Source organism: Mastigoproctus giganteus, chromosome 7 (genome assembly GCF_048544385.1).
Source record: "Mastigoproctus giganteus isolate SK-2022 chromosome 7, ASM4854438v1, whole genome shotgun sequence".
Classification (NCBI taxonomy): domain Eukaryota; kingdom Metazoa; phylum Arthropoda; class Arachnida; order Uropygi; family Thelyphonidae; genus Mastigoproctus; species Mastigoproctus giganteus.
Genome location: NC_143581.1, coordinates 77,773,937 through 77,799,644, shown reverse-complemented (window position 1 = coordinate 77,799,644; position 25,708 = coordinate 77,773,937). Strand labels below are relative to the sequence as shown.

Sequence of the window (25,708 nt, the reverse complement as noted above, 5' to 3'; positions counted from 1 at the left end):
TTCTGTGCTGGTTTTTCTGAACTGAGTAAATAGTGGGCGACAGGCGTCAATGACTCTTTTGGTGGTACAATCATTTCGAATTAAGTACCTATAGAACATTTCTTGGCAACCTTTAGTCTTTGTATTTCCATTTCTTCCTTCTGCCTCTGGCATGCTCTAGGGTAGGCAGATGCTCACCTTGGCAGTTAATGCAGGTGGGTTTTTAAGCCTTGTATGATGTCATTTCATGGTGCTCTGAACCACAGCAAGCACAAGTAAGAGCACCACAGCAGGCCATTTGTGAATGTTCATATTTCTGGCATTTGAAGCATCTTAACTGGTTTGGAACATATGGACATACTGCACAGTTCAAATAACCAGCTTTAATCTCATTAGGTGATATTGGCACATTAAAAGTAAGGATAAGATTTCTAGTTGGCACTAGATTCCCATCCCCTGCATACACACATTCTCTTTACAGCTGTCACTCCTTTCGGTTTCAGTCCTGAACAGATCTCCTCTTCAGACACTTCAAGTAGATCCCATTCAGAGATCACACCTCTGGAAGAATTTAGTGTCTTATGGGGTGTTACCGTAATTGGCATTTCCCTAATACAGCTGGCATGGAGGAACTGTTCAGAGTGCTTATCACATTTCGTTTCTATGAGGATATCCCCAGAATGTTTTACTGATTTAGGATCCTTCCAAACCCTTCTGGATAAAGAAGGGTGAGATTTTCCCAATAGGTTTTTCTCTGATAGAATGGAGTATCAGGTACCTACGTGCTGGATCTGATAATATTGTTTCTGTTCTGGGCCTCTTTGCTGAAGTAATGGTGTCTAAGAAGAAATTCTTAGAATTGGACCTAAGAAGAAAAGTTTAAATTCTCAGGATTCATAGTTTTCATTATTTTGGATCAGTGCCTGGGCTCCCCACCCACCATGGAGCCCAAATGGGATGCACACTACCCAGCAAGCAATAAATACGCTCGGGAGTGGGATGCCAGAGCTATCCAGATACAATACCTGCACCGCTGCCAGCCTAATCCTATCCCTTGAACCACGTGGGTAGGGGCATGGTTTTGGCATGGTTGACCAGTGCAGGTGAATCCACTAGCTGATTGATCCTGGCCGAATCTTCCAGGACCACCCGTCTTGTCAGAGCAGGGGCCAAAGTGGTGTGTTGAAGCTGGGCCCCTCAACCACCGGATCACCTTTCCGAGTTTCCATGGGCTGCAGTGCACAACAAACATGTCAGATTCCTATGGTGTTAGCCTGGAACCTCAGCTGTGGGCATTGGATCCCAGTGATGCTAGTCTGGAGGACCAGCAGTGTCACTGGAGGTCCCCTCACCACGTACAGGTGCCCCATGTCAAGGGGCAATGGATATCAATTCATCTGATATCCATTTTGCCTAAACTGTGAAAATATGTCTTAATTGGTATAAAAAGCAGCAGCTTCTATGTTTACTTTCCTGAGTAGCTTCCATTTAGAATATGCAGTTGATAGCATTGTTTGTTGTCCCACTAAATAGATTTAAAAACTTTCTAAGACCTGCTGTCATATGTTGTCATATAAATTATATGCTCCTGTATGGGACAATACATTTTAGATCTATCAGTATATATTTTACGGGCATGGGATTTCAGAGTAGCATGAACTGACCACAACTGCCTCATGTTGCGGGGACATATGACATTCTTCCCCCACTAGCAGTGCTGGATTAAAGCATGACGTAGTAAGCCTGGGGCGATATTCCTTAAGGGGTGCCAAAAACAGAAGAACAATGAGGCAAGAAATATATACATCCTTAGTAAAATGGCAGCGAAAAATCTTTCTGCCTGGGGCATGGAAATACTTTGGTCCAGCTCTGCCCACTGGAGAAAATGTGCATTGTGGGAGGCAGAAACATACGTTCAAGGTGGAACAGATGCAGTTGTGTCCTAAAAAATATCAGTTAAATCGATATTCCAACACTAGCTCTTTGAATAAGCTCTTTGATCCTGAGACTCTGGATCTTAGAAGCATAGAAATGCAACAATGTTTTTCTACAAAGATGTAATGGGGGATTATGTGCTTCAATATAAATACTTTGCATTAGACAAGTCCTGAAAGCTCCTAGCACAGTCCTCAGAGCATTGTGCTGGATTCTGGTCATTGTAAAGTAGTGGTCCTGGCAGAATTATATACTGGACAACCATAATCTAGGTACAAATGTATTAAAGTTTTCTAAAGATGCAGTAATGTATACTATCAGCTCCCCATGACATGGATGAGACTGGTCGAAGTATATAAAAATACTTTAGACAAGCAGTTCTTAAATGAGAGATGTGAGCTGGGAAATTTAGCTTGCTGTCCATTATAAGTCTAAGAAATCTAATGGTATTAACAAGTGGGAATGGAGTATTGTTTATTTGTAGTTCAGCAGAGACAATTGCTTGCAGAAATGAGTGGCAGTGCATTTCTTTTCTGAGGTCCAGGATTCTATTGTGTTTACGGTAAGTTGGAGTTGTTGTTCAATATTGTTTATACTTTGAGACTGACAGGAGATAGTAAAGTCGTCTGCATACATGTAAGCCTCGAAAGTTTTTGGTATATTTCGTGTCATGTTGCTAACACGAATTGCAGATAGTGTTGAACTAAGTATCAATCCCTGTGGTGGTACTCCTCCCTGAATGTGAGATGCAGAAAGTATGTTTTTATATCGGACCTGAAAAGAACAAAATTACAGGAATTTTTGAATTATTTCAGGCAAATGGCCCCTAAGCTTCAGATGGTAAAGATTCATAATAATACCATGATGCCAGGTAGTGTCAAATGCCTTTCCAAGATCCGAGTTGACCATGACTGGATGTTGTTTCATGACAAAGGCATTGCAGATATGAGATTTGGCTTTGATGAGCATATCTAGGGTTAATCGGTTTATCTGAAAGCCATACTGATGATCTGATAGGAGATTCTGTGACTCCAGGATCCAAGCGAGCCTTGTATGAAACATCCTTTCGAAAATTTTTCCCATGCAGCTAGTGAAAGACATGGGCCTATAATTTTGAACCAGGGAAGGATCTTTGGTTTTGGTAAGGCAATAATGAAATGAATGATGCCAGGATGAAGGATAAGCATTTTTAGAGAATATCTGATTATAGAAAATATCAACAACAAGTAAATGCATCAGCATAATGAAATGAACACGATCAGGGCCTGCAGCACTGTTGGAAGATATATTTAATGATTCTTTAAGTTCTATTAATGTAAAGGATTAGTTGTATGGGAAGGAGTGGTGCTTTGATGTTCTGGAATGAGGATGCATAAGACACAGAAGCAGAGATTGTGGCAAACAATTTTGCTAGCGCATTAGCAACTTCTTCAGGAGTAGACATGTATTTCCCTTTCCAATGGGAAATACATGTCGGAAATACATTCGGCTGCCTTCTCCAATGAAGTATTGGAGAAGGCAGCCGAACAAATCTGCCATTTAGGGCTATGTTTGGTGTCTTTTGTAATGGTTGAAGCAAAAACAATCCACGAATCACGTTTTGCTTTCTATCTAATTTGTCTTGCTTTAGTTTTATAAGTCTTTTGTAAGCAATTAAGTTACTAATGCTAGGATACTTGCAGAAATTATTCCAAGCACAGTTTTTCTCCTTTTGGCATGAAAGCAATCTGTATTCCACCAGTGACTTTGGTGAATGCGATATGTCTGGGATTTTGGAATAGAAGCATCAGCTGCAGTCAGAATCTGATTGGTTATGTATGTAGTTACATCATCAATAGGTTGTTTTTGAACATAAAGTCTGTCTAGACATATATGTGCAGAATAGCCATCCCAGTTTGCCCTTTTCAACATCCAAGAGGATCACTGATCAGGATTTGGAGTTGTCTCTGTTTGTAATGAGCAAATAATTGGTAAATGATCGCTATTAAAGGGATCAGTTAACACCAACCATGTGGTGTTTAGAAAGATGGACGGTAAAAAATTGACAAGTCAATTACAGAAGTAGATCCTGTAGGTAGATGGATATAGGTGGGAGAACAAGAGTTTATTTAATTAAGATCATTACTGTTCAAAAATTCTTTAATCAATTTGCCTCTTGCATCCATTGTAGCAGATCCCCAGTGGATGGTGGCCATTAAAGTCACCGAAAAGACAAAACCGTGTTGGGAGTTGTGTAAGGAGGTTGTCCAGTTCTGAATGGCGAAATAGCAGAGATGGTGGTATGTAAATAGAAAAAATGGTAATAGAATTACCAACTGCAATACGAGCTGACACAGCAGCATGGTTTGTATTTGGATGAGCCTCAATGGAATGTTAGAATTAATAAGAATAGCTACTTCTCCACATGCAGGAGATTCTGATCTCCTATCTCATCTGTACATGATATAATTTAAAATTTTTTGGTGAGATGTGTGGTGATAAGAATCATTTCCTGTAAGCATACACCTATGGGATTAAACTGAGTGAGTAAATCCTTTTAGTCATCTGAATGACTGCTTAGTCCTCTGCAGTTCCACTGGATGTTGTGCATTACTGAAATTTAGCTGAGGATTCGTCTGACTGTGTTTTGTATGCAGGGCATTTTTTCCAGCCCTTTTTTTGGGAATATGGGGTGTCCAATATCTGGATGTACATCCACTTCCATACTGTTGATTTTCTTAGTCTTTAGTAGTTTTAAATTTTTCTGTGTCATTCGAGACTGTTGAAATATCAGTTGGGATAATAACTGGAGTGTTAGCGGCTTCACTGGTTTGTTGTTTTAACCCAGTTAGCTAGGGAGGTGTTGAACAGAATTGACACATCTGTTTGAACTGCAGTTGAAAGATAGCTCAGGGTGTGAGACATATAGGATCAACTAGGAATGGTCAACATAAATTGTCTGTGTGCCTCAGGGCTTTATGTTCAATTTTGCATTTTTGGATTTTTTTGCCTTTTTCCACATTTCACATGATTTAGAAATGGCACGGTGGCTTCCTTTGCAGTTGGGACAAATGGCATCCCCTATTCATGCCTGCTGAGAGTAGAGATATTTCTGGCATTTAAAACAACGAATAGGGTTCTGAATGTAAGGGTGAATTCGGCAGTTTAAATAGCCAGCTTTTACTATGGATGGCAATTCTGGAGTGTTAAATGTTAAAATGATGAATCTAATAGGAATGAGATTTCGATCTTTTTAGGTCATTTTTGTTTGGCACTGATTACTTTTTTGACTCCTAAGTTCCTGAACTAATTCTTACTCAGAGACTGTAAGTAGGTCTCACTCTGTGATGACACATTTTGATGAATTTAAGGTATTATGGGGAGTGATAGACTGGCAGTCTTTGTCTTCAGCAGCCATTCAGAATGTTTTGACGTAGCTGTTTTGATTGGGAGGTCTCCACATTGTAGTGTTTCGTAATTTTTGGTAAGCCGGTGATGGATTCAAATATCTTTGAATTAGAAATGGTGATAACTTTCCCACAGGCTGGGTGGATAGGGAGTGTATTACCAGAAGTTTTGCAAGTCATGGCACTGTGCTTCCCTTCGAAACCTTTTAGGTTGGTTCAAGTCATTATCATTGGATGTTTCTGGTCTTGAATTTGAAGGCTCTAGAGGTGGATACTTCATGGATCATTTAAATCCATGGTTGCTCCTTTTAGCCCCCACAGTTACTGGCCCCACCACTTGGAGGCAGGAGAGGTGCCAAAAAGTGACCATGCCATCAGAAGAGCAAGAGTAGTACATTGTTGCTAGTGGAGGTAGCAGTAACACTGCTAGTGGGTGAAGCAGTAACATTGCTAGCAAGGGAGGCATTGCAAGCGGAGGAGGGTTTATGAAAGCACTAGTACTCGCTCTAGGAAATATCCTAGAAAATCGCACTAGAGAGAGAGATTGCTTGTCACTCAGGGCCCTCGCTGTCATAACCTTTACGACAATATATATTATGAGTCAATATATTATGATTACTGGCACCTAGTAGTTCCTTTACCTGGAGATTCTTAATTCATAAGAATCTCTGCTGATAATCAGATGAAGAATATTGATTTTTCTCATTGCTTTTCTAACATGATGGGGCATAAAACAGTCATCCACAAAGACTGCTACTATATCAACAACCATCCCAATATCTGTATAGTTAAAATTTCCCATTCTAAGACATTGCAGGCGCCTCCGTAGCCAGGTGGGAAGGAGCAGCAGTGCATAGCACACGCTTCTTGATGAGACCGGGGTTCGAGCCTCTCACCACCAAATACGGAGGATGTGGAAAGGTCAGGGAATGACCACCGCATATCCCGGGAGCAATATGGCCTTAGTTGCTAATGCTCCTAAAAACCAAATAACAACAACAACAACTAAGACATTGATTTACTGGCTCATTTTAAGTATAGTTGTTCTTTACAGTCATCATCACATTTGGGAGACATATGCATACTTTAATTTTTGTTTATCTAGTGCTTATATCATGTCAATTGTCTCAACATTGGACTGAACTCCCCTCTCCAACTGGGTGCACTGCCTTAGATTCTATGTCCTTGTTAACCAAGAGCATAACTTCTCCTTCCCAACCTCATCCTGTCTATCCTTTCTGTATACGTACTGAATTTATTCGAATTCTGTGTTCTCCATGTGCGATAGCACCTTGGTTCCGATATCTCTACAATGACTGCATTGATGACTTAACCAATACAGTAATACCCTGAAGTTATGCGATAGGTGGGTCCGACGAAAATCGCTCAAGTCGAATTCGCGTAAGTTGGGGTACAACTTTGCATATAAATACATATAAATTTTGTTTAATTGGGACCAAGGACTAACAAAAACATTAGTTTAGAAGAAAAATATTAATAAAATTGCAGTTCTTTATACATATTAATACAAAATATGTATTAAAAAAATAAATGACTTACGTAAAAAAGTTATTTCGATGTCGATGGCTTCATAAAATCTAACAAATTCGTCTGACGACACAGAGACTTCTTTTTTTCACGCGGAATTTCTTCGTAGCAAGCTAATAATTTTTTTATTCCTTGCTTTGTGGCTATAATGCATTCTTTGTTGGAGTCTATGTTTTCTAAAATTTTTAAGCCCTTTTCAATTGAGCTGAGACCTGTCAAATTTGCAATTGTCATGTGCTTTTCGCCGTTGCCTCATTTAGGCCTGTAGCACGTGCAATATCACATGGTCTTTCATTTCACTCAAAGTGTTTCAAAATTTCATATTTTTCTCTATCGACAGAGGCGGACTGGCCATAAGCCTTACCGGGGAAACCCCGGTGGGCCTGTGTGATTTTGGCCATAAACCATAGTATGAGGCCACTATAAATTTTTGACCCAGTCCGCCTCTGTTTATCGATAATTGCTTTTCTTTTTCTCTCTGAATCTGCAGTGTCTTCACCAGTACGCTTCCTTTTCACACCTTTTAAGTATTTTACTCATTTTTAGGGAATAAAGCACAATTACAAAATGAGGAGGCACGCTTGATTAGCATTAACAAAGCTGCGCGCATGTAGCAACTGAATAAACAACACCATAAAGGCAGAGATACACTATTAACACCTCACATTTCTAGGGGTTACTACCATAAAACAATAAAAATCCAGTTGCTTTCTGCTAGTGGAATCTGTTATAAACTGGTAGTAAACTCGATCTAATTGCATACCGATAGCTGGAATTGTGTTGGTTTTTAGGTTATTATGATGAAATGTGTTTCCCCTTCACTGATATAAAAAATATAAATACATTTTCAGAATCTTCTCTTCATTCCTATCGTGTTGCGTTCGGTTGGGGTGATTCTGCGTTCGACTACTATTTCTTGTAAACACAAAGGCGAATCGTGCATAAGCCAATTCGGTTAGTGTTATATTATAAGATATCGTTACCGTATTTATAAATAGTGTGTAATCGAATTTGTGTAGTGTAAACACGTGTTATACGAGGACTGACTGTATATGGCTCGACCGACGCGATCCATTTCTCCCGTGAAAACGATGTAATTTCCGACAAACGTTGAGCACGAATTCGAATGCACACATATAAATATGACAGTTGGAATACAAATTCTTGTATATGTATGCAGCTCATGCACACATATACAAGAATTTTAAGTTGAATTTTGTTCATCTTTCGCTCTCACTCTCCGCCGTCGCACCGTATATCGATAACATAGCGTAACTCCAAGTTCGCGTAAGTCGGGGTATTACTGTACTTCAAATTCATGAAAGTTATTTACAAGCACGTATACTTGTATGCTAATGTTCAGAGTAATGTTACATTTGCAACTGTATACGTGTGCCTGTATTTGCTCTTAGAAACCTTTTACACAGCCCATGTATGTGCTTTTCCCATGTGGGACCCCTGCAGGCCTTGTAATCCCTGACACTTTGCTTTCCAGGCTGCTGCCTATCCATACAGAAGTTCTGCAAGAATCAGTTTTACCTCTGCATTGCTACTTTTCTTTTCATTCGTAATCTGCCTTAGTTTGCCCCTCCCCCCCATTACTTTATTCCAGACTAGTTTGTACTTACTGAAGGTTTTTCTGTCCATTAAATTATTAGTCTGTCTATTCATCTCATACTAGCAGTTTTCTGACTCCCTTAACACTGCCTTGAAAGCATTGACAAATATTCTTGCACCTCTTTCTACTCAATTACTTCCTATCCCTGAAAAAACATTCTCTCCTGTTAAAAAGAACAGGTAATGCTGAAAAAAATTTCTGCTACAATTCTACTGAGAGCCTTGCAAGTCTCTCCAGAGCCAAATTGTTTTAAAAGCTCTCACAATGCATTCCTAGCATGTCTGAGTAGAATTGCAAACAGTTTTAATCCTAGCTTGCAACTTTTTTTCTCAACATTAAAATGTGTACAACAATGCCCTTAAAAGATAACTGTTCTTCAATATCATTAACTTTTGGTCCAGGCAGACATAGCCTGGTCGTATTCAACCTAATTTTTTTTCAGAGTATATTTCCTATTTCCCTGATAACAGAGTCAACAACAACAACAACCTCCTGTGGGACAAGCATTTTCTGCTGTGGGAGAATGAAATAGTATTGTTTGATGCATAACTGTGGGCTCCAGTGTTGAGATGAACAGCTGAATGCTTGTAAGGTAATGTCATCACACTCAACAATTCAAATAACCAGCCTTAACTGCTGATGTTACGTTTGGTGTTTTGACAGTGACAATATTGGTGCAGAAAATGTTTGATTGTATGAATTCTGTTTGACTAGTTCTTGGACACAAAATGTTACAAAGAAAGTACCATTCAGAAGAACCCATTTTACAATTACCCTATTAGATATATTTGGAGAGGCATGGAGTTACCTGTATTTGGATTCCACCAATTTTACCATTTTAAGCAGATTATCATGGTCTACTTAAAGTGTTACAGAACCAAACTAAATCAATCAATTACATTTCTGAATAATAAAGGGAAAGAATCTGTTTAGTGGCTTATCTGTCAGGCTTAGGTTAAAGTTTTATAGGCACATCTCATAAAAGCTATTACGTGCCAAAGGCTATTATGTACCTGTCAGAGAATGTAGAATTAATAAGAGAGAAACTTTTGTTGGCACTGGAAGAGCTATTCATCCAATTGCCTGTCTGTCTGGTTAGGATCAAAAGATCATGAGATGTCATGTCAGTGGAGTCCATACTTTGCTCCTTTAACCCTGGTGTGTGTGTGTGCGCGCGCGCACGTGCGTGCGAGCGAGTGTGGAGGTAAGGCGGATAGTTTACTGGGCTTGTCACACGGAGGCAGGAATAGTGCCACTAGGAGACCAAGTGACTGAGAGAGTTAGTTGAGTTAAAGTTAATAGATATACTAAGAAAAGATGGGTGGATTTATTTCTGGATTCTTATTTTAAATCTTTTAAGAAGAGAACCATGTGAAATAAATTAAAGAGAAAATGGCAAATACAATGAAATAGAAAGAGCACTCAGAACTTGGAAGGAAGATGATCATCTACTTTAAGTCCAAAGATGAATTGGAGATTTTAGCCAGTATGTCACATAATGGAGTGGCCTCAAATATAGGCATTGAATCAGTTTGTTTTTTGGGAATTTATTAGGCACATCAGCAACTATGGCCATTGTGTGCCACACTGCAGTGGATGAGATGAGACCAAATCTGCATTTTGATCAGCCTGATTCATGAAGGATGGATGAAGTTTTTTGTGAAGTTTTTCTGTATTGTAGGAGTTCAGATTTAACTGAGTTAGGGGTGCTTTCTTAGCTGTATTAAATATAACTGGCCAGCTCGGAAAACAGTATATGTCCCTAAGAGTGAGCAGTGCTTTTGACGGGTCTTAAATATAGGTAACCCTTGTATAAATAGTAGTTAGTCAGGTTTCTAGAAAATCTTTTGTGTATCTTCTGCTCTCTTTAAAAAAATCATTAATCTGGATTTGTTTGTTTTTGCTTGATAGATCTTTGTAAATTTCATGGTATAGAGTTCAACATTTTTGAAGCTCCCTTTTGAACTTTGTGCTCCTTTCGGTCAAAAGAATAGCATTGAAAAAATAAGATTCTAATTGCTCAGTTTCAGTTTCTGCCCATATGCTTTTTAATGCAAAATTTGGAACTTCCGAATTTTCATCTGTGCTATCATCCTTTGAATTGATTTGGTTTACTTCTGATGCCATTTCCACCAAATCTGCTTCACCAACCTCTTTTTCTATCAGCAATTCTTGAACATTTTCAGTAGTTGTATCATCAAAACCTTCTCCTCCTACCAGCTTAGCAAGTTCTACTATCGCACTGATTCATTTTTCAGCCGGTTTGACCATACATTTTTCCAATGTGCATTTAATGCTGATGGTTTTACTTCTTTGAGCAATAAAGCTATAATTCCGATACAGTCCACAAATGAAAAATGTTTCTGTGCCTCCATCACTTCGATAGATTCTGAATCAATTTTTTACAAAATCCATTGTAATGATTTTCTGATGTAACGTGTTTTATTATTATTATTAGCCATATGGTGCAAAAAAAGCCTGAGGCTGCACTACCCAGAGAGAGAGAGAGGATGACTTAAATCTTTTGGATGGTCTGGTGCACATCCAATACTAATAAAACTTTGAAATCTAGATTTTCCCACTTTAAATAGTTTTTGCCTGGCACAGAACAATTTAGAAACCATTCTTGAAATAAATCGGCAGTTACCTAAGCTTATTTATTTGCTTTCCAATATACTGGTAACATGTTTTTATTTACATCTTTTATTGCACGAGGATTAGGGAATCTATAAACTAGCATATCACGTAATCGCACGATGCATTTCTCCACATAAGTAACATTACATGATCTTTTGATGCCTTAAATGCCGATGAGACAAAGATCTGTCTCATCGGCATTGAAAATGATGTGGTATCTGTGCTCTTCAATAATTTTTTGAAATTCCTCTGCATAAATCTTGGCGGTTTCATTATCAGCCAATGCACTTCCCCCTTAAATTCTTATGTTATGTTATCAGAAGTGGTTTTTAAATCACTTAAATCAACCTTAACTGCGACAAACTCCGGGTCAACATAAGATTCTCCATTTTCTTTTAAACTGTTATAAATTTTTAGTGCCCTTTGTTTAATTACATTGTAATCTAATGGGATCCATTTTTTACTGCTATCATCAATCCAAATACTGAGTGCCTTTTTCATTTTCTCAATTATTGATGCTCGGGGAAAGCTGTCATATTTGTGGAAATGAAATATCCTGCAGCAACAGCAGTTAAAATTTTCTGTTCATTTTTCTTTATGGTCCAGATTGTTGCTTCATTTAAATTTAAACTTTTTGCAATGCACGATACCTTTCCCCTTTTTCAAGACGATCCAAAATTTGTATCTTTGATTCAAGAGAAATAAAGTTTCTTTTGAGTGGAGCTTTTTTACTTTCCTTAGGAATAATTTAGGGCTGGGATTTAACTGACAACAAAGAAACCAAAATAACCTTACAAAAACCTTACAAGTCACGAACTGCAAGCTTCTAAGTCACAATTTTTTATGGTCTCAAACAAGTTCAATAGCACAGAACACGGGGATTTTCCAACAAAACAAAATATGGAGATTTCGATAATTTCTTGCATAACTACTAGCGAGTCAACAGTGGGATTCACAAAAAAGAATGGAAATGTTGAAAAATTACATCCAACATAATAGCAGGGTTTTCCCCATACAATAGTTCAAAAATACCGTGTTATGCGAGGTTTGCCGCACTTCTCTGTGTTAGAGAAAAACCATGTTATATAAGTACCATGTTGTGGGAGGATTGCTATAATTTATCAATCATGTTAGAGTGAAACTGTGTTGTAGAAGTACTGTGTTACACAGGAGTTGCCTGTACTTTACTTATTCTGAAAAGGTTGGAGTTCTACACCATCGTTTGTTCTATGAGGAGAATTAGCATCACTAAACAATGTTACACATGAAATAAAATGAAGGAAGTGTGCCAACCAGAACTAAGAACCAGGGAGAAGAATCTGAAGGTAGACTGACTAGGGTAGAAAAAAAGTGAACAGAAACTTCATGAGATCCTGGTTTAAGAGTCATGTTGGTAAAGCTATCTTGCCCAGAGTTAGGAGAAGCTGTTCAGATAGGGAGATAATACATTATGAATGTGCTTTTTAAGCAAGTTTCACTGTACACCTACAAGCAAGTTTGTAGGTTTTCAGTGGAAATGGCAATTTAGAAAAGATTCCTTCAATATGGCAGCATTCCTAGAAGGTGAGAAAGTAGCTTCTATACAATTGACAATTAGTTACCTAATTATGTGGTAGTGTTTGCAGGAAGTGAATTGTAAGCCAGAACACAAAAAAAAAAAAAAAAAAAAAAAAAAAAGGGTATAGCACAAACATGGATAGCCTCTGCTTAAAGTTGAAAAGTGATACTGGTATCGAAAAATGACTGGGAATAAAACAAACAAACAAATACCACGACCATCCTGCCAAGTTTTATGAGATATGGAATAAAAATGGAAGGTAAAATTAGCAACAGGGTACCTAAGTCACTTTCCAACATAAGACATGCCTCAGTAATTGCAACAAAATCATAGTCACATTACCAAATAGATTCACAAGGCTGGGAATCTTCTTCTGGATGCTCCTGGCATTTTTGAAAAGATATCAGTCTCGCACATTTGTACATACAATATAAAGATAAGTGCACTGCATGACAATCCATGGACCCAGGAGGATGATGTGTCTGGGGAGTGGGGCAATCATTAATGCAGGAATTAACAGTGAACGATGTAGTTTTTATCTGCCAGAAGCACAGTTTTCTGATACCAGCTTTCCTACCTTGTGACAAATGCAGCAGCTTCAACTTGATAAACGTCTGAAGCCTGTAGGATCTCTATTTGTGTCCAACCTAAACTTGGCATAACTCAAATGGCAGCACACTGCACATTACACTGAAGAGACTAAATGCAACTGCTATGGCACATTCCTGCTAATTTAGATCAGACATAAACTCGAGTATAGAGATTTAGATCAGATAGGACCTTACAAATTTAGATAAAATGGCATTATATCCAATATACTCGATGGATTTTATTTTGAAAAATTAATGCATACTTAAATCCATGTCTTAGAAGATTTTCAATAGGTCTACAACAATATACTCTATGGTTTTATTATGATTACAGCATTGACTGGGATTGGATTTTGCATGTTCAACACTCACCATTACTATATTTCTTTCTAATTAAATTAACAAAATCAATTATGGTGCTTAGTTCAAATAATTTCCTTTACTCTCTTTATAAAACATTCAAAACAATTTTTACAGTGTACAAATAAAGCTAAAAGTAAAATATAGCTAAAAGTTCTGGTAACCTGCATATATTCATTTATATTATAATTATTATTATTAGCCATACAGTGCAAGGAAGACTGAGGCTTATGCTGCCTTGGCCAAAAACAATACCCGTGTTACTTATGTCTGTTTGTTTGTTATTTGGTTTTTAGGAGCATTAGCAACTAAGGCCATATTGCTCCGGGGATATGTGGTGGCCATTTCCCTGACCTTTCCACATTCTCCGTATTTGGTCACAGGTTCGAACCCTGGTCTAATCAAGAAGCGTGTGCTACGCACTGCTGCTCCTGCCCACCTGGCTATGGAGGCGCCACCCTGAGTTACTCAGAGAGAGAGAGAGAGAGAGAGAAGTAGAAAGGAATCACCAATAAAGAGAAGAATGATGATATCCAGCTCAGGACCCTGGGTGTGCCAAGCCCTTACTCACCAGATGTGAGCCCCTATGCATTTGGTTATAATTTTCATTATATATAGGCATGTATATATGCATGTTCATTATATATAGGCATATAAAGGATAAAGCACTCTAGATAAATTTTAATTATAAAGCATTTTGTATAAATTCTATGTGAGAAATAAGAATATAAGTCAGTCATGGTAAAAATAATTTAGCAATTAATCATAAACTATTTTCTTAATTGTCACCTTCAAAATCAAGTAATAAAGGCTGACGGGATCCTCTCGGCAAAAACTCAGTGAACATGGCAAACTATTTAATAAGTGGCTCAATCTTACTGGACATAAGTGTTCATCTTTTGGATGGCATTCAAATACTGGTTGTTGAATACAGAGCTGAGGATACAGTGGTTCAACAGCAATACTGAAAAATGCATAAAATTCAAAACCTTAAAAGTTCTAAAATAAATAAAAATATTCAAAATTATAAATACAGGATTTGCACAGAATAATACCAATATTTTAAATTTAAATATCTATTGAAATTTTTAAAAAATTTAAAAGGATGAAATTTTGAAAAAATTTAAAAGGATGCTCTCATAATTAAGGCTAAGGATTGCTTACTTCCCTCGCTGCCTCCTTCAATATAACTGGATAGATTTCATCTGCCCCAGATGACTTTTTTATGTTTAACTTCAACAATTTCTCCTCCACTTTGCTCTCCGTTATTACAAAATTATTTAGCTCCCTGTTAGAGTTTAGTGAACTTTTGTCCTCTCCTTACAGAATTCCTCATGTGCGAATGTAGATGCAAAATACTCATTCAGTTTGTCAGCTATCTGACCAGGATCATCAACAGTTGAACCACCAACATCAAGTGGACCAATCTGATTCATCCCCCTTCCTTCTAGAGTTTACATAAGTAAAGAAGTCTTTGCATCCTTTGCCAAGGATTTCTTGTAATCAGCCTTACCTCCTTTGTGACTCGACTAGCTTATATCTGCCATAGGCTTCTGTGTCACCTGATAATTTATATACAATGCATTTTTCTTCTTTGCCACGAGCCTCATTAGTTCATGTGACATCCATTTAGGCCTAAATATTGAACAGTACTGTATTTCTTGGTATGAAAAGCCTAGTAGCTTCCCAGATTAATTCCTTAAAGGCATCCCATTTTGAATTGACTGTTGATCCCACTGTATAGATTTCAAAAACTGCCTGAGATCACTGAGACCTTTATGAACACAAAAACCCTTCCCTTTACCCTTGATGGTAATTACATTATTAGTACACTGTGATCACTGGAACCTAATGGTTCCTTTATTTGTAATTTCCTAATGTATGAATCATCACTGCTGATAATCACATCAAGAGTATTACCCCCTCTGGTTTCCCCTCGAACATGCTGCTTTAGAAAACAATACTACAAAAAATACACAAAAGTCTTGCTAGCACGAACCACTAGGTGGCAGTGATCACAGTGTGCTGAAGTGGGATTTACTCAAAGAGGAAACTACCATTAGGGGTAAAGGGAAGGGTTATTGCTTCCGTAAAGGCGACTACGATGGACTGAGACAGTATTTAAATTCTATACAGTGGGACCAACTGATGATGTTACCAACAGCAAATTCAAAATGGGAAGCATTCAAAGAACTTATCTTGGAAGCTACTAGGCTTTACATACCAACTAAGAAATATTGTTCAAGGTTTAGGCCAAAATGGATGTCAGATGAACTAATGAGGCATATGGCAGCGAAGAAAAATGCATGGGATACTTACAAATTAACACATGACACAGAAGCCTATGATAGATACAAGTTGATATGCAACCAAGTTACAAAGGAGGTTAGGCAGGCGAAGGCAGATTACGAGAAATCCTTGGCAAGGGATGCAAAGAAAAACAGCAAAGAGTTCTTTACTTATGTAAACTCTAGAAGGAAGGGGATGAATCAGATTGGTCCACTTGATATTGATGGGTCAACTGTTGATGATCCTGCTCAGGTAGCTAACAAACTAAATGAATATTTTGCATCGACATTCACACATGAGGAGTTATTCAGCAAGGGGAATGCCAGAGGTGTATTCAACTCTAGCAGTAAGCTACAGAATCTTGAAATAACTGGGAGTAAAGTGGAGGAGAAACTGTTGAAGATAAACATAAGAAAGGCACCCGGGGTGGATGGGATCTATCCAGTTATATTAAAGGAGGCAGCAAAGGAAGTAAGCAAACCCTTAGCCATAATTATGAGAGCTTCCTTGGACTCAGGGGAGGTACCCATAGACTGGAAATGTGCAAATGTGACCCCAATTCACAAAGGAGGATCAAAGGCTGACACAAGTAATTATAGACCTGTGAGCTTAACTTCTGTTCCAGGAAAATTAATGGAGGCACTGGTTAAAGAAGCACTGCAGGATCATTTAGACAAGACTTCAGTTATAGCTCAGACACAGCATGATTTTGTTAAGGGGAAGTCTTGCCTGACCAACTTGATTGGATATTATGATGCAGTCACAAAAGAACTGGATGCAGGGAATAACTTTGATATTATATACTTGGATCTTAGAAAGGCTTTTGATACTGTTGCACATGGAAGACTGCTACACAAATTGGAGCAGTGTGACATTGGAGGCAAATTGCTGCTATGGATAAAGGGGTATTTGAGGGGGAGAAGACAGAGAGTGGTAATCAATGGACACTGCTCATCGTGGACTAATGTTATTAGTGGAGTCCCTCAGGGCTCAGTGTTGGGTCCATTATTGTTTTCTGTATTTATAAATGATATTGATGATGGTATATCAAGCTTAATGTCCAAGTTTGCAGATGATACAAAGGTTGGCAGGGTTGTCAAGGACACTACTGACACTATGCTGCTGCAACAGGATCTGGAAAGGTTGAGCAGATGGGCTGAGAGGTGGCAAATGAAGTTTAACATTGACAAATGTAAAGTACTACACATGGGAAACAGCAACCCCAGAGCAACGTATCAACTCTGTGGTACTACACTGACAGTGGTAGAGAATGAAAGGGACTTGGGGGTGGTTGTGCAGGCAGATATGAAGTTCTCTGAGCAGTGCAGACGGGCTGCAAGAGTAGCTCATGGAGTATTGTCAATGATATACAGGAATTTTTCCAGCAGGGATAAGGAGGTGATTATTCCCTTGTATAAGGCAATGGTCAGGCCACACCTAGAGTACTGTATACAGGTCTGGAGGCCTCATTTCAAGAAGGATGTAGAGCTGCTGGAACAAGTACAGAGAAGGGCAACAAGATTAGTGAATGGAACAAAGGGGTGCTCTTACGAAGAAAGGCTTAAGTTTTGCAAATTACAGTGTCTGGAGACTAGGCACCAGCGAGGTGATCTGATAGAGGTGTATAAAGCCTTGAATGGTTTAAGCATGCTCAATGCTGATGGGATTCTTCCTGTAGCTCAGAAAAATCACCTGAGAGGGCATAAATTCAAATTGAGGAAAGACAGATGTAGGATAGACGTGAGGAAATTTGCCTTTAGCCAGCGGGTGGTTGGTTGGTGGAACAGACTTCCATCCCTTGTGGTGGAGGTTGATAGCCTAAATAAGTTTAAGGCTCAGCTGGACAGGTATTTGGAACAAACAGAGGGGTGAAGTGGAAGTGGGTTTTTTTTTTTTTTTTTTTTGGCTGATGCTGCATAAGCTTGCTTTCTTGCATCAAATGACTCTACTAATGCTAATACTTTTTTTTTTTAGAGACCTTTATGAACACAAAAACCCTTCCCTTTACCCTTGATGGTAATTACATTATTAGTACACTGTGATCACTGGAACCTAATGGTTCCTTTATCTGTAATTTCCTAATGCATGAATCATCACTGCTGATAATCACATCAAGAGTATTACCCCCTCTGGTTTCCCCTCGAACATGCTGCTTTAGAAAACAATACTACAAAAAATACACAAAAGTCTTGCTAGCATGTGAGTGACCAATCTGCAAAGTTAAAATCCCAACTACAAGACAATCTGATTTGCTGACCCACTATTTCTCTGCACAATTGTTCGTTGTAAATTCCAATTCTCACTGCTTATATCTGTGTGACACGATGTCTCTTATATTCCAACAATATCTGATGCCTTGATCAGCACTTCAAATTCATCAAATTTATTTACTTAACTTCTAGCATTGGTGTACATGCAAGTATACATGAACCTGTTCTTACTCTTAGTTACCCTAACACAGCCAGTGTATTTACTTCTTCCATGATGACTCCCAGCAGCTCTTGAAATCCCCAGAAACATACTCTCTAGGCTGCTGCTCATTTCAATAGAAGAATCGCTTTTGCCTCTGTCTGTAGCTACTGTTAATCTTTTAGTCTGTGAATCCCCCCCCCCAGGCTAGCAGTTTTCTGACCTGCCTAATACTGCTTAGCATTAGCATAGGAATATGATGCAAGAAAGCAAGCTTATGCAGCATCAGCCAAAAATAAAAAACCCCACTCCCATTTCACCCCTCCGTTCATTCGAAATACCTGTCCAGCAGAGCCTTAATTTTATTTAGGCTATCAACTTCCACAACAAGGGATGGAAGTCTGTTCCACCACCCAAGTACCCACTGGCTAAAGGCAAATTTTCGCACATCTATTCTACATCTGTCTTTCCTCAATTTGAATTTATGCCCTCTTGGGTGATTATTTTGAGCAAAAGGAAGAATCCTATCGGCATTGAGCATGCTCAAACCAGTCAAGGCTTTATACACCTCTATCAGATCTCCTCGCTGGTGCCTAGTCTCCAGACAGTGTAATTTGCAAAACTTAAGCCTTTTTCCTAAGAGCAACCCTTTGTTCCATTCACTAATCTTGTTGCCCTTCTCTGTACTCGTTCCAGCAGCTCTACATCCTTCTTGAAATGAATCCTCCAGACCTGTATACAGCTCAAGGTGTGGCCAGACCTTTGCCTTATACAAGGGAATACAGTGAAACTTCTCCTAACGGACACCTCTCTTTAACGAACATCTCTCTACAATGGACATTTTCAAATTCCCCAACTCTCCTCTATTGGTTTTAACATGTTTTCAGCTTCAGTCTAGCGGACATTCTCTGTAACGGACGCGGACAGGCAATCTGCACTGTTTCGTTTAGATTAGCACTTAATTTGATCTCCCCACAAAGGAGAGCGGGCGAGCTCACGGCCCTTTTTCTAGGAACGTTTCTTCCACGTATTGCCTCAATCGTGTGTTTATTTTCTATTTCCGATTCTCTGAATTTTATCAAGGTTTACGTTGCGGTTCTAAACCCTTTTTCAAGAATTTTAAGGCACGTGTAAAACTTCTGATGAATTCGGTGTGTGCTGTGGGGGAATTTTGCCGGCCTTCGTCTTTTGAGTTTCAGTTTTGTTCAGTGTCGTGTGAAGTGCACAATGTCTTCTCGTAAACATTTAACTTTAAAAGATAAGTCAAACTCATTAATGCGTATGATCGGCAAAAAAATAGTGTTCGCAATCTCGCTGCAAAATTCAAAATCGGGACGACGCAGGTAAGCGACATCCTAAAGAAAAAAAATGAACTGCTCAAACAATTTTGAGCAACATGTAAATGATCAGGTTCAAAAATCATTCCCGAAAACTGTTGGATTTCAAATTGACAATGTTACGTATGAGTTGTTTTGTCGTGCACATGCTAAAAAAAAATTCCCATTAATGGACCTATTATTAGGGAAAAGGCTTTGGAGGTTGCGAAATCTATGGGAGTAAATGAGTTCAAAGCTTCTGTGGGATGGCCAGACAATTCAAAACTCGGCATAAAATTTCTTGGAAAACCGTAAGTGGTAAAGGTGGATCTGTTGATACTGGGATTGTAACAGAGTGGACCGTCAAATTGGAAGATTTATGTTGTGATTTTGAAGCTAAGGATATTTACAACTGTGACGAAAACAGAGTTGTTTTTTAAAGCTCTTCCTGAAAAAACAATGAGTCTAAAAAATGAAAAGTGCCAGGGCGGAAAAATTTCTAAGGAACGCTTGATTGTACTATTGTGTACAAATATGTTGGGAGACTTTGAACAACCTCTTGTTATAGGAAAACCATAAAATCCTTGTTGTTTCAAGGGCATAAAGTTGAATCTTTTGAATGTTGACTGGAAGTCTAATAAAAAAGCGTGGATGACACGAGATATCATGAACGAATGGATAAGTCACTTTAACCAAAACATGATTCGTCAAAACAGAAAAATTATTCTTTTCATGGATAATGGTGCATCTCACCCGCACATTGAATTGTCCAACATTCAAATCGTTTTTCTGCCACCAAACACATCTGTCAGCCCTGGGATCAAAGGATAATAAAAAATTTTAAACATCACTACAGAAAACTAGTTTTAAGACATCTCATTGCAAACATGAACGATGTAACATGTGCAAGTGACCTTGAAAAGAAACTCAGCAGCATCCTAGATGCGATTCAGTGGATTTCCTCTTCAGTAAACGCAATTAGAAAACAAACTGTCGTGAACTGTTTTGTAAAGTTTGGCTTCTCAAATGCAAAAATTGAAATTGTGAACAGCAATGTGGAGCACCAAGAAGAACAAGAACTTCAACATCTATTGATAATGTACGATACTTCCGCTACAAGTGACCCTGGCTACAAAGATATAGACTCGAACCTCACTACAGAAGATGGTGCTGTAGATATCAATGACATTATCATCGATATTTTTCAAGAAGTTCCTCATGGGGATGAACGACGAAGCACCGATGAAAATAGAAGAAGTGCTCGTACAAATCAATCGTTTAAAAATGTTTTTCGCCGCTGAAGAAGATACTGGACTTTCGATGGTTTCTTCACTAAAAAAAAAAATGTTGAAAACAAAATTATCAGCCGGAAGAAGGTGCAGAAGAAAATAAGTGATTACTCTATATATTTTTCTTAAGATAAAGTCATAATATGCATAGCACAATTGTATGTATATTATTTACAAAAATATTGTGCAAAATCTGTATAAAATTTAATTTAATTTTACATTAAACGTTTATCGATTTTTCTTTATCTCTTGTGTATGTAATTGTATATTATTTACAAAAATAATGTTCAAAATCTGTATATATTTTAATTTCATTTTACATTAAATGTTTAACGATTTTTCTTTCTTTCTTTTTTTTTTTTATCCCTCAGACTTCTTGTTAGCGGACACTTCTCTCTAACGGACAGATTTTCGTTCCCCATGGCTGTCCGTTAAAGGGAAGTTTCACTGTAATCACCTCCTTATCCCTGCTAGAAAAATTCTTGTATATCACTGACAAGACACCATGAGCTTCTCTTGCAGCCCATCTGCACTGCTCAGAGAACTTCATATCTGCCTGCACAATTACCCCCAGGTCCTTCTCGTTCTCTACCACTGTCAGTGTAGTACCACACAGTTGATATGTTGCTCTGGGGTTGTTGTTTCCCATAAGTAGTACTTTACTTTTGTCAATGTTAAACTTCATTTGCCACCTCTCAGCCCATCTGCTCAACTTTTCCAGATCCTGTTGAAGCAGCATAGCGTCAGTAGTGTCCTTAATAACTCTGCCAACCTTTGTATCGTCTGTAAACTTGGACATTAAGCTTGATATACCATCATCAATATCATTTATAAATACAGAAAACAATAATGGACCCAACACTGACCCCTGAGAGAGACTCCACTAATAACATTAGTCCATGATGAGCAGTGTCCATTGATTACCATCTCTGTCTTCTCCCCCTCAACCATCCCTTTATCCATAGCAGCAATTTGCCTCCAATGCCACACTGCTCCAATTTGTCAGCAGTCTTCCATGAGCAACAGTATCAAAAGCCTTTCTAAGATTCAAATATATAATATCAAAGTTATTCCCTGCATCCAGTTCTTTTGTGACTGCATCATAGTATCCAATCAAATTGGTCAGGCAAGACTTTCCCTTAACAAAACCATGCTGTGTCCGAGCTATAACTGAAGCCTTGTCTAGATGATCCTGCAGTGCTTCTTTAACCAGTGCCTCCATTAATTTTCCTGGAACAGAAGTTAAACTCACAGGTCTATAATTACTTTTGTCAATCTTTGTCCTCCTTTGTGAATAGGGGTCACATTTGCACATCTTCAGTCTATGGGTACCTCCCCTGAGTCCAAGGAAGCTCTCATAATTATGGCTAAGAGTTTGCTTACTTCCTTTCCTGCCTCCTTTAATATAACTGGATAGATCCCATCCACCCCAGGTGCCTTTCTTGTTGGTAACATCATTAGTTGGCTACACTGTATAGAATTTAAATACTGTCTCAGACCATCACAGTCACCTTTACGAAAGCAAAAACACTTCCCTTTACCCCTGATGGTAGTTACCTTTTTGTGTAAATCCCACTTCAGCACACTGTGATCACTGCCACCCAGTGGTTCCTTTATCTGCAGATTCTTAATGCATGAAGAATCACTACTGATAATCAGATCAAAAGTATTACTCCCTCTAGTTGCCTCCCAAACATGCTGATGTAGAAAACAATCATCCAATACATTCCTAAAAGAGTTGCTAGTGTGTGAGTGACCAACCCACAAATTCCAGTCAATATCTGGGAAATTATAATCCCCAATGATAAGACACTCTTATTTACTGGCCCACCTGATTTCCCTGTACAGTTTCTTATTATACTCATCAAAGTCATTAGGCATATAGCACACTCCTACTCTCAATTTTGATCTCCCAATGCTTATGTCACACCAAACTGACTCAACACTGCACTGTCCAGCAATGTTGACTGGCTTCACTTCCTTGGATTTTATGTGTTTCTTAACTAATAGAGTAACCCCCTCCTATCCTGTCTATCCTTTCTGTACACATTGTACTCCCCAAATTCCAGTTCTGCATTCCTTATATCTGTGTGACACCACATCTCTGATATCCCAACAATATCTGCCTTTGATGTTTTGAGCAATACCTTAAATTCAACAAATTTATTTACCAAACTCCTAGCACTGGTGTACACGCAAGTATACATGCACCTGTTCCTATTCTTAGCTACCCTAACACAACCCATGTGTTTACTTGTACCGCAATGATTATCAGCAGTCTCTGAAATATCCTGCATCTTGTTTTCCAGGCTGCTGCTCATTCCAATAGAAGCAGTGCAAGAATCACTTTGACCTCTGCCAGTGGCTACTGTTAATCTATTAGTCCTTGTATCCTCCCAAGCTAGCAGTTTTGTGACCCAGCTAACACTGCCTCGTTGCATCAGCAAATATTCTTGCACCCTTTCTATTTAAGTGTATCCTGTCCCTGTAGAAGCAGTCTCTCCTGTTAACAAGTACATACCAGGCTGAAAAAATTTTACCCTTTGAGCCATGCACAATCTTTCCAGGATTGAATTGATTGACAAGGCTCTCATCATATACTCCCTCCTATCGTGTCTGGACAGAATTATAGACACTTTCAAATTCAACCCTAATTCACGGCTTTTTTTTCAACAGTGACCTGTACTTGTTAAATAATTCTGCCAGTCTCCTACTCTTAATATCATTAGTGCCAACCTGTACAACTATATCACCTTTTGTGCCCTTAAAAGATGATATCCACTCTACAACGTCATCAACCTTTGCCCCTGGCAGACATACTGTGGTCCTGTTCCACCTATCCTTTTTACCAAGTATGTTCCCCATTTCCCTGACAATAGAGTCAACAGCAACTACTAGTTCCTGTGGGACCAGTGTATTCTGCCTTGGGGTTGCCGCTGTGTTGCGTGATGACCAAGTGCAAGCTCTGGCATTGATGTGGGGAGCTGAGAGCTTGATGGGCCCTCAATTTAGATCCTTCGAGGGCATCCACCCTGTCCTTCAATCTCTCATATAGGCCCATAACAACGCTGAGTTGTCGCCTGATTTCCTTACACTCCTTACATCGTGCACACACAAAGACATCCCCCATGGCAGTATTATGTCTCTTACCCGATTGCTCCACAAACATCATGCAAGCAGTGCATTTTAAAAGACTGTGATTCAGATGGCAACTGCCCCCCCCCCCCCCAGTTCTTCCCTGAGCCACAGCGCTCCTTCAATCCTGTCCTTCAATCTCTCATATAGGCCCATAACAACGCTGAGTTGTCGTCGATTTCCTTACATTCCTTACATCGTGCACACACAAAGACACCCCCCATGGCAGTATTATGTCTCTTACCCGATTGCTCCACAAACATCATGCAAGCAGTGCATTTTAAAAGACTGTGATTCAGATGGCAACTGCCCCCCCCCCCCCCCCCCCCCCCCCCCCAGTTCTTCCCTGAGCCACAGCACTCGCATTAGCTTGAGCCTTCTGCTTTGCTGCTCTGGTCTGAGTCATGATTTCGATTTAATTTCAATAAAATTTCAGTTTCAGTACAAAATTGTAACTCTAAACTTGTATCCCAACACAGTTATAATGCTATACAATCAGTCCTCGTATAACACATGTTTACAATACACAAATTTGATCATACACGATTTATAAATAGGGGAACGATATCTTATATAACACAAACCGAATTTGCTTATGCACAATTCGCCTTTGTCTTTACAAGAAATGGCAGTCGAATGCAGAATCACACCAACCGAACGCAACACGATAGGAATGAAGAGAATATTCTGAAAATGTATTTGTTTTTTATATCAGTGAAGGGGAAACACATTTCACCATAATAACGTAAAATTCCAGCCATCGGTATTATCGGAAATGCAATTAGATCGAGTTTACTACCAGTTTATAACAGATTCCACTAGCAGAAATGCAACTGGAAATTGTTTTTATTGTTTTATGGTAGTAACTCCTAGAAATGTGCTTTAGTAAAATATGTTAATAGTGTATCTCTGCCTTTACGGTGTTGTTTATTCAGTTGCTACACACGCGCAGCTTTGTTTATGTGTATCAAGCGTACCTCCTCATTTTGTAATTGTGCTTTATTCCCTAAAAATGAGTAAAATACTTAAAAGGTGTGAAAAGGAAGCATCCTGGTGAAGACTGCAAATTCAGAGAGAAAAAGAAAAGCATTATCGAAAAACAGAGGAGGACTGGGTCAAAAATTCTTACCCGGGAAAATTTATAGTGGCCTCATACTATGGTTTATGGCCAAAATCATAACGGCCTCCGGCCCACCAGGGTTTCCCCGGTAAGGGGAAATTGATATTTCTCTATCGATAGAGGCCAGTCAGCCTCTATTGATAGAGAAAAAAAATATGAAATTGTGAAATGTGTTGAGTGAAATGAAGGACCATGTGATATTGCATGTGCTACAGACCTAAATGTGGCAACGCCGAGTATTACAAAGAATGCAGAGAAAATAAAAACAACTTTCATAGCAGGAACAACTCAAAGTGTAATTAAAATCCATCAGATTAAGACACAAAGAATTGGAAGAGATGGAACGGCTGTCATCTGTTTGGATAGAAAATCAAACAAAAAACAAGTTTGCTTACAATAGAAGCAAAAGCATTAGCAATATTTTATTACGTAATAAAATACGTAAGTATTTTTTTTACGATTATTTATTGTGTTTGGTAATGTTTTGGTTACAAATGTGTGTTCAATCTTGGGTGGTCGGCACCTAACCCTATTTTTCC

At 38.7% G+C, this 25,708-nt stretch overlaps 1 protein-coding gene across 1 annotated transcript in view; it reads right to left on the bottom strand.

The window, feature by feature from the left end:
* The window catches only part of l(2)k05819 (transmembrane protein 94-like protein l(2)k05819), an 809,128-nt gene that overhangs the window by 82,573 nt on the left and 700,847 nt on the right, over positions 1–25,708 (bottom strand). Inside the window, exon 24 of the mRNA XM_090377739.1 lies at positions 14,401–14,575. Coding sequence (XP_090233865.1) covers positions 14,401–14,575 — 175 coding nt within the window. The remainder of the gene's footprint in view (positions 1–14,400; positions 14,576–25,708) is intronic.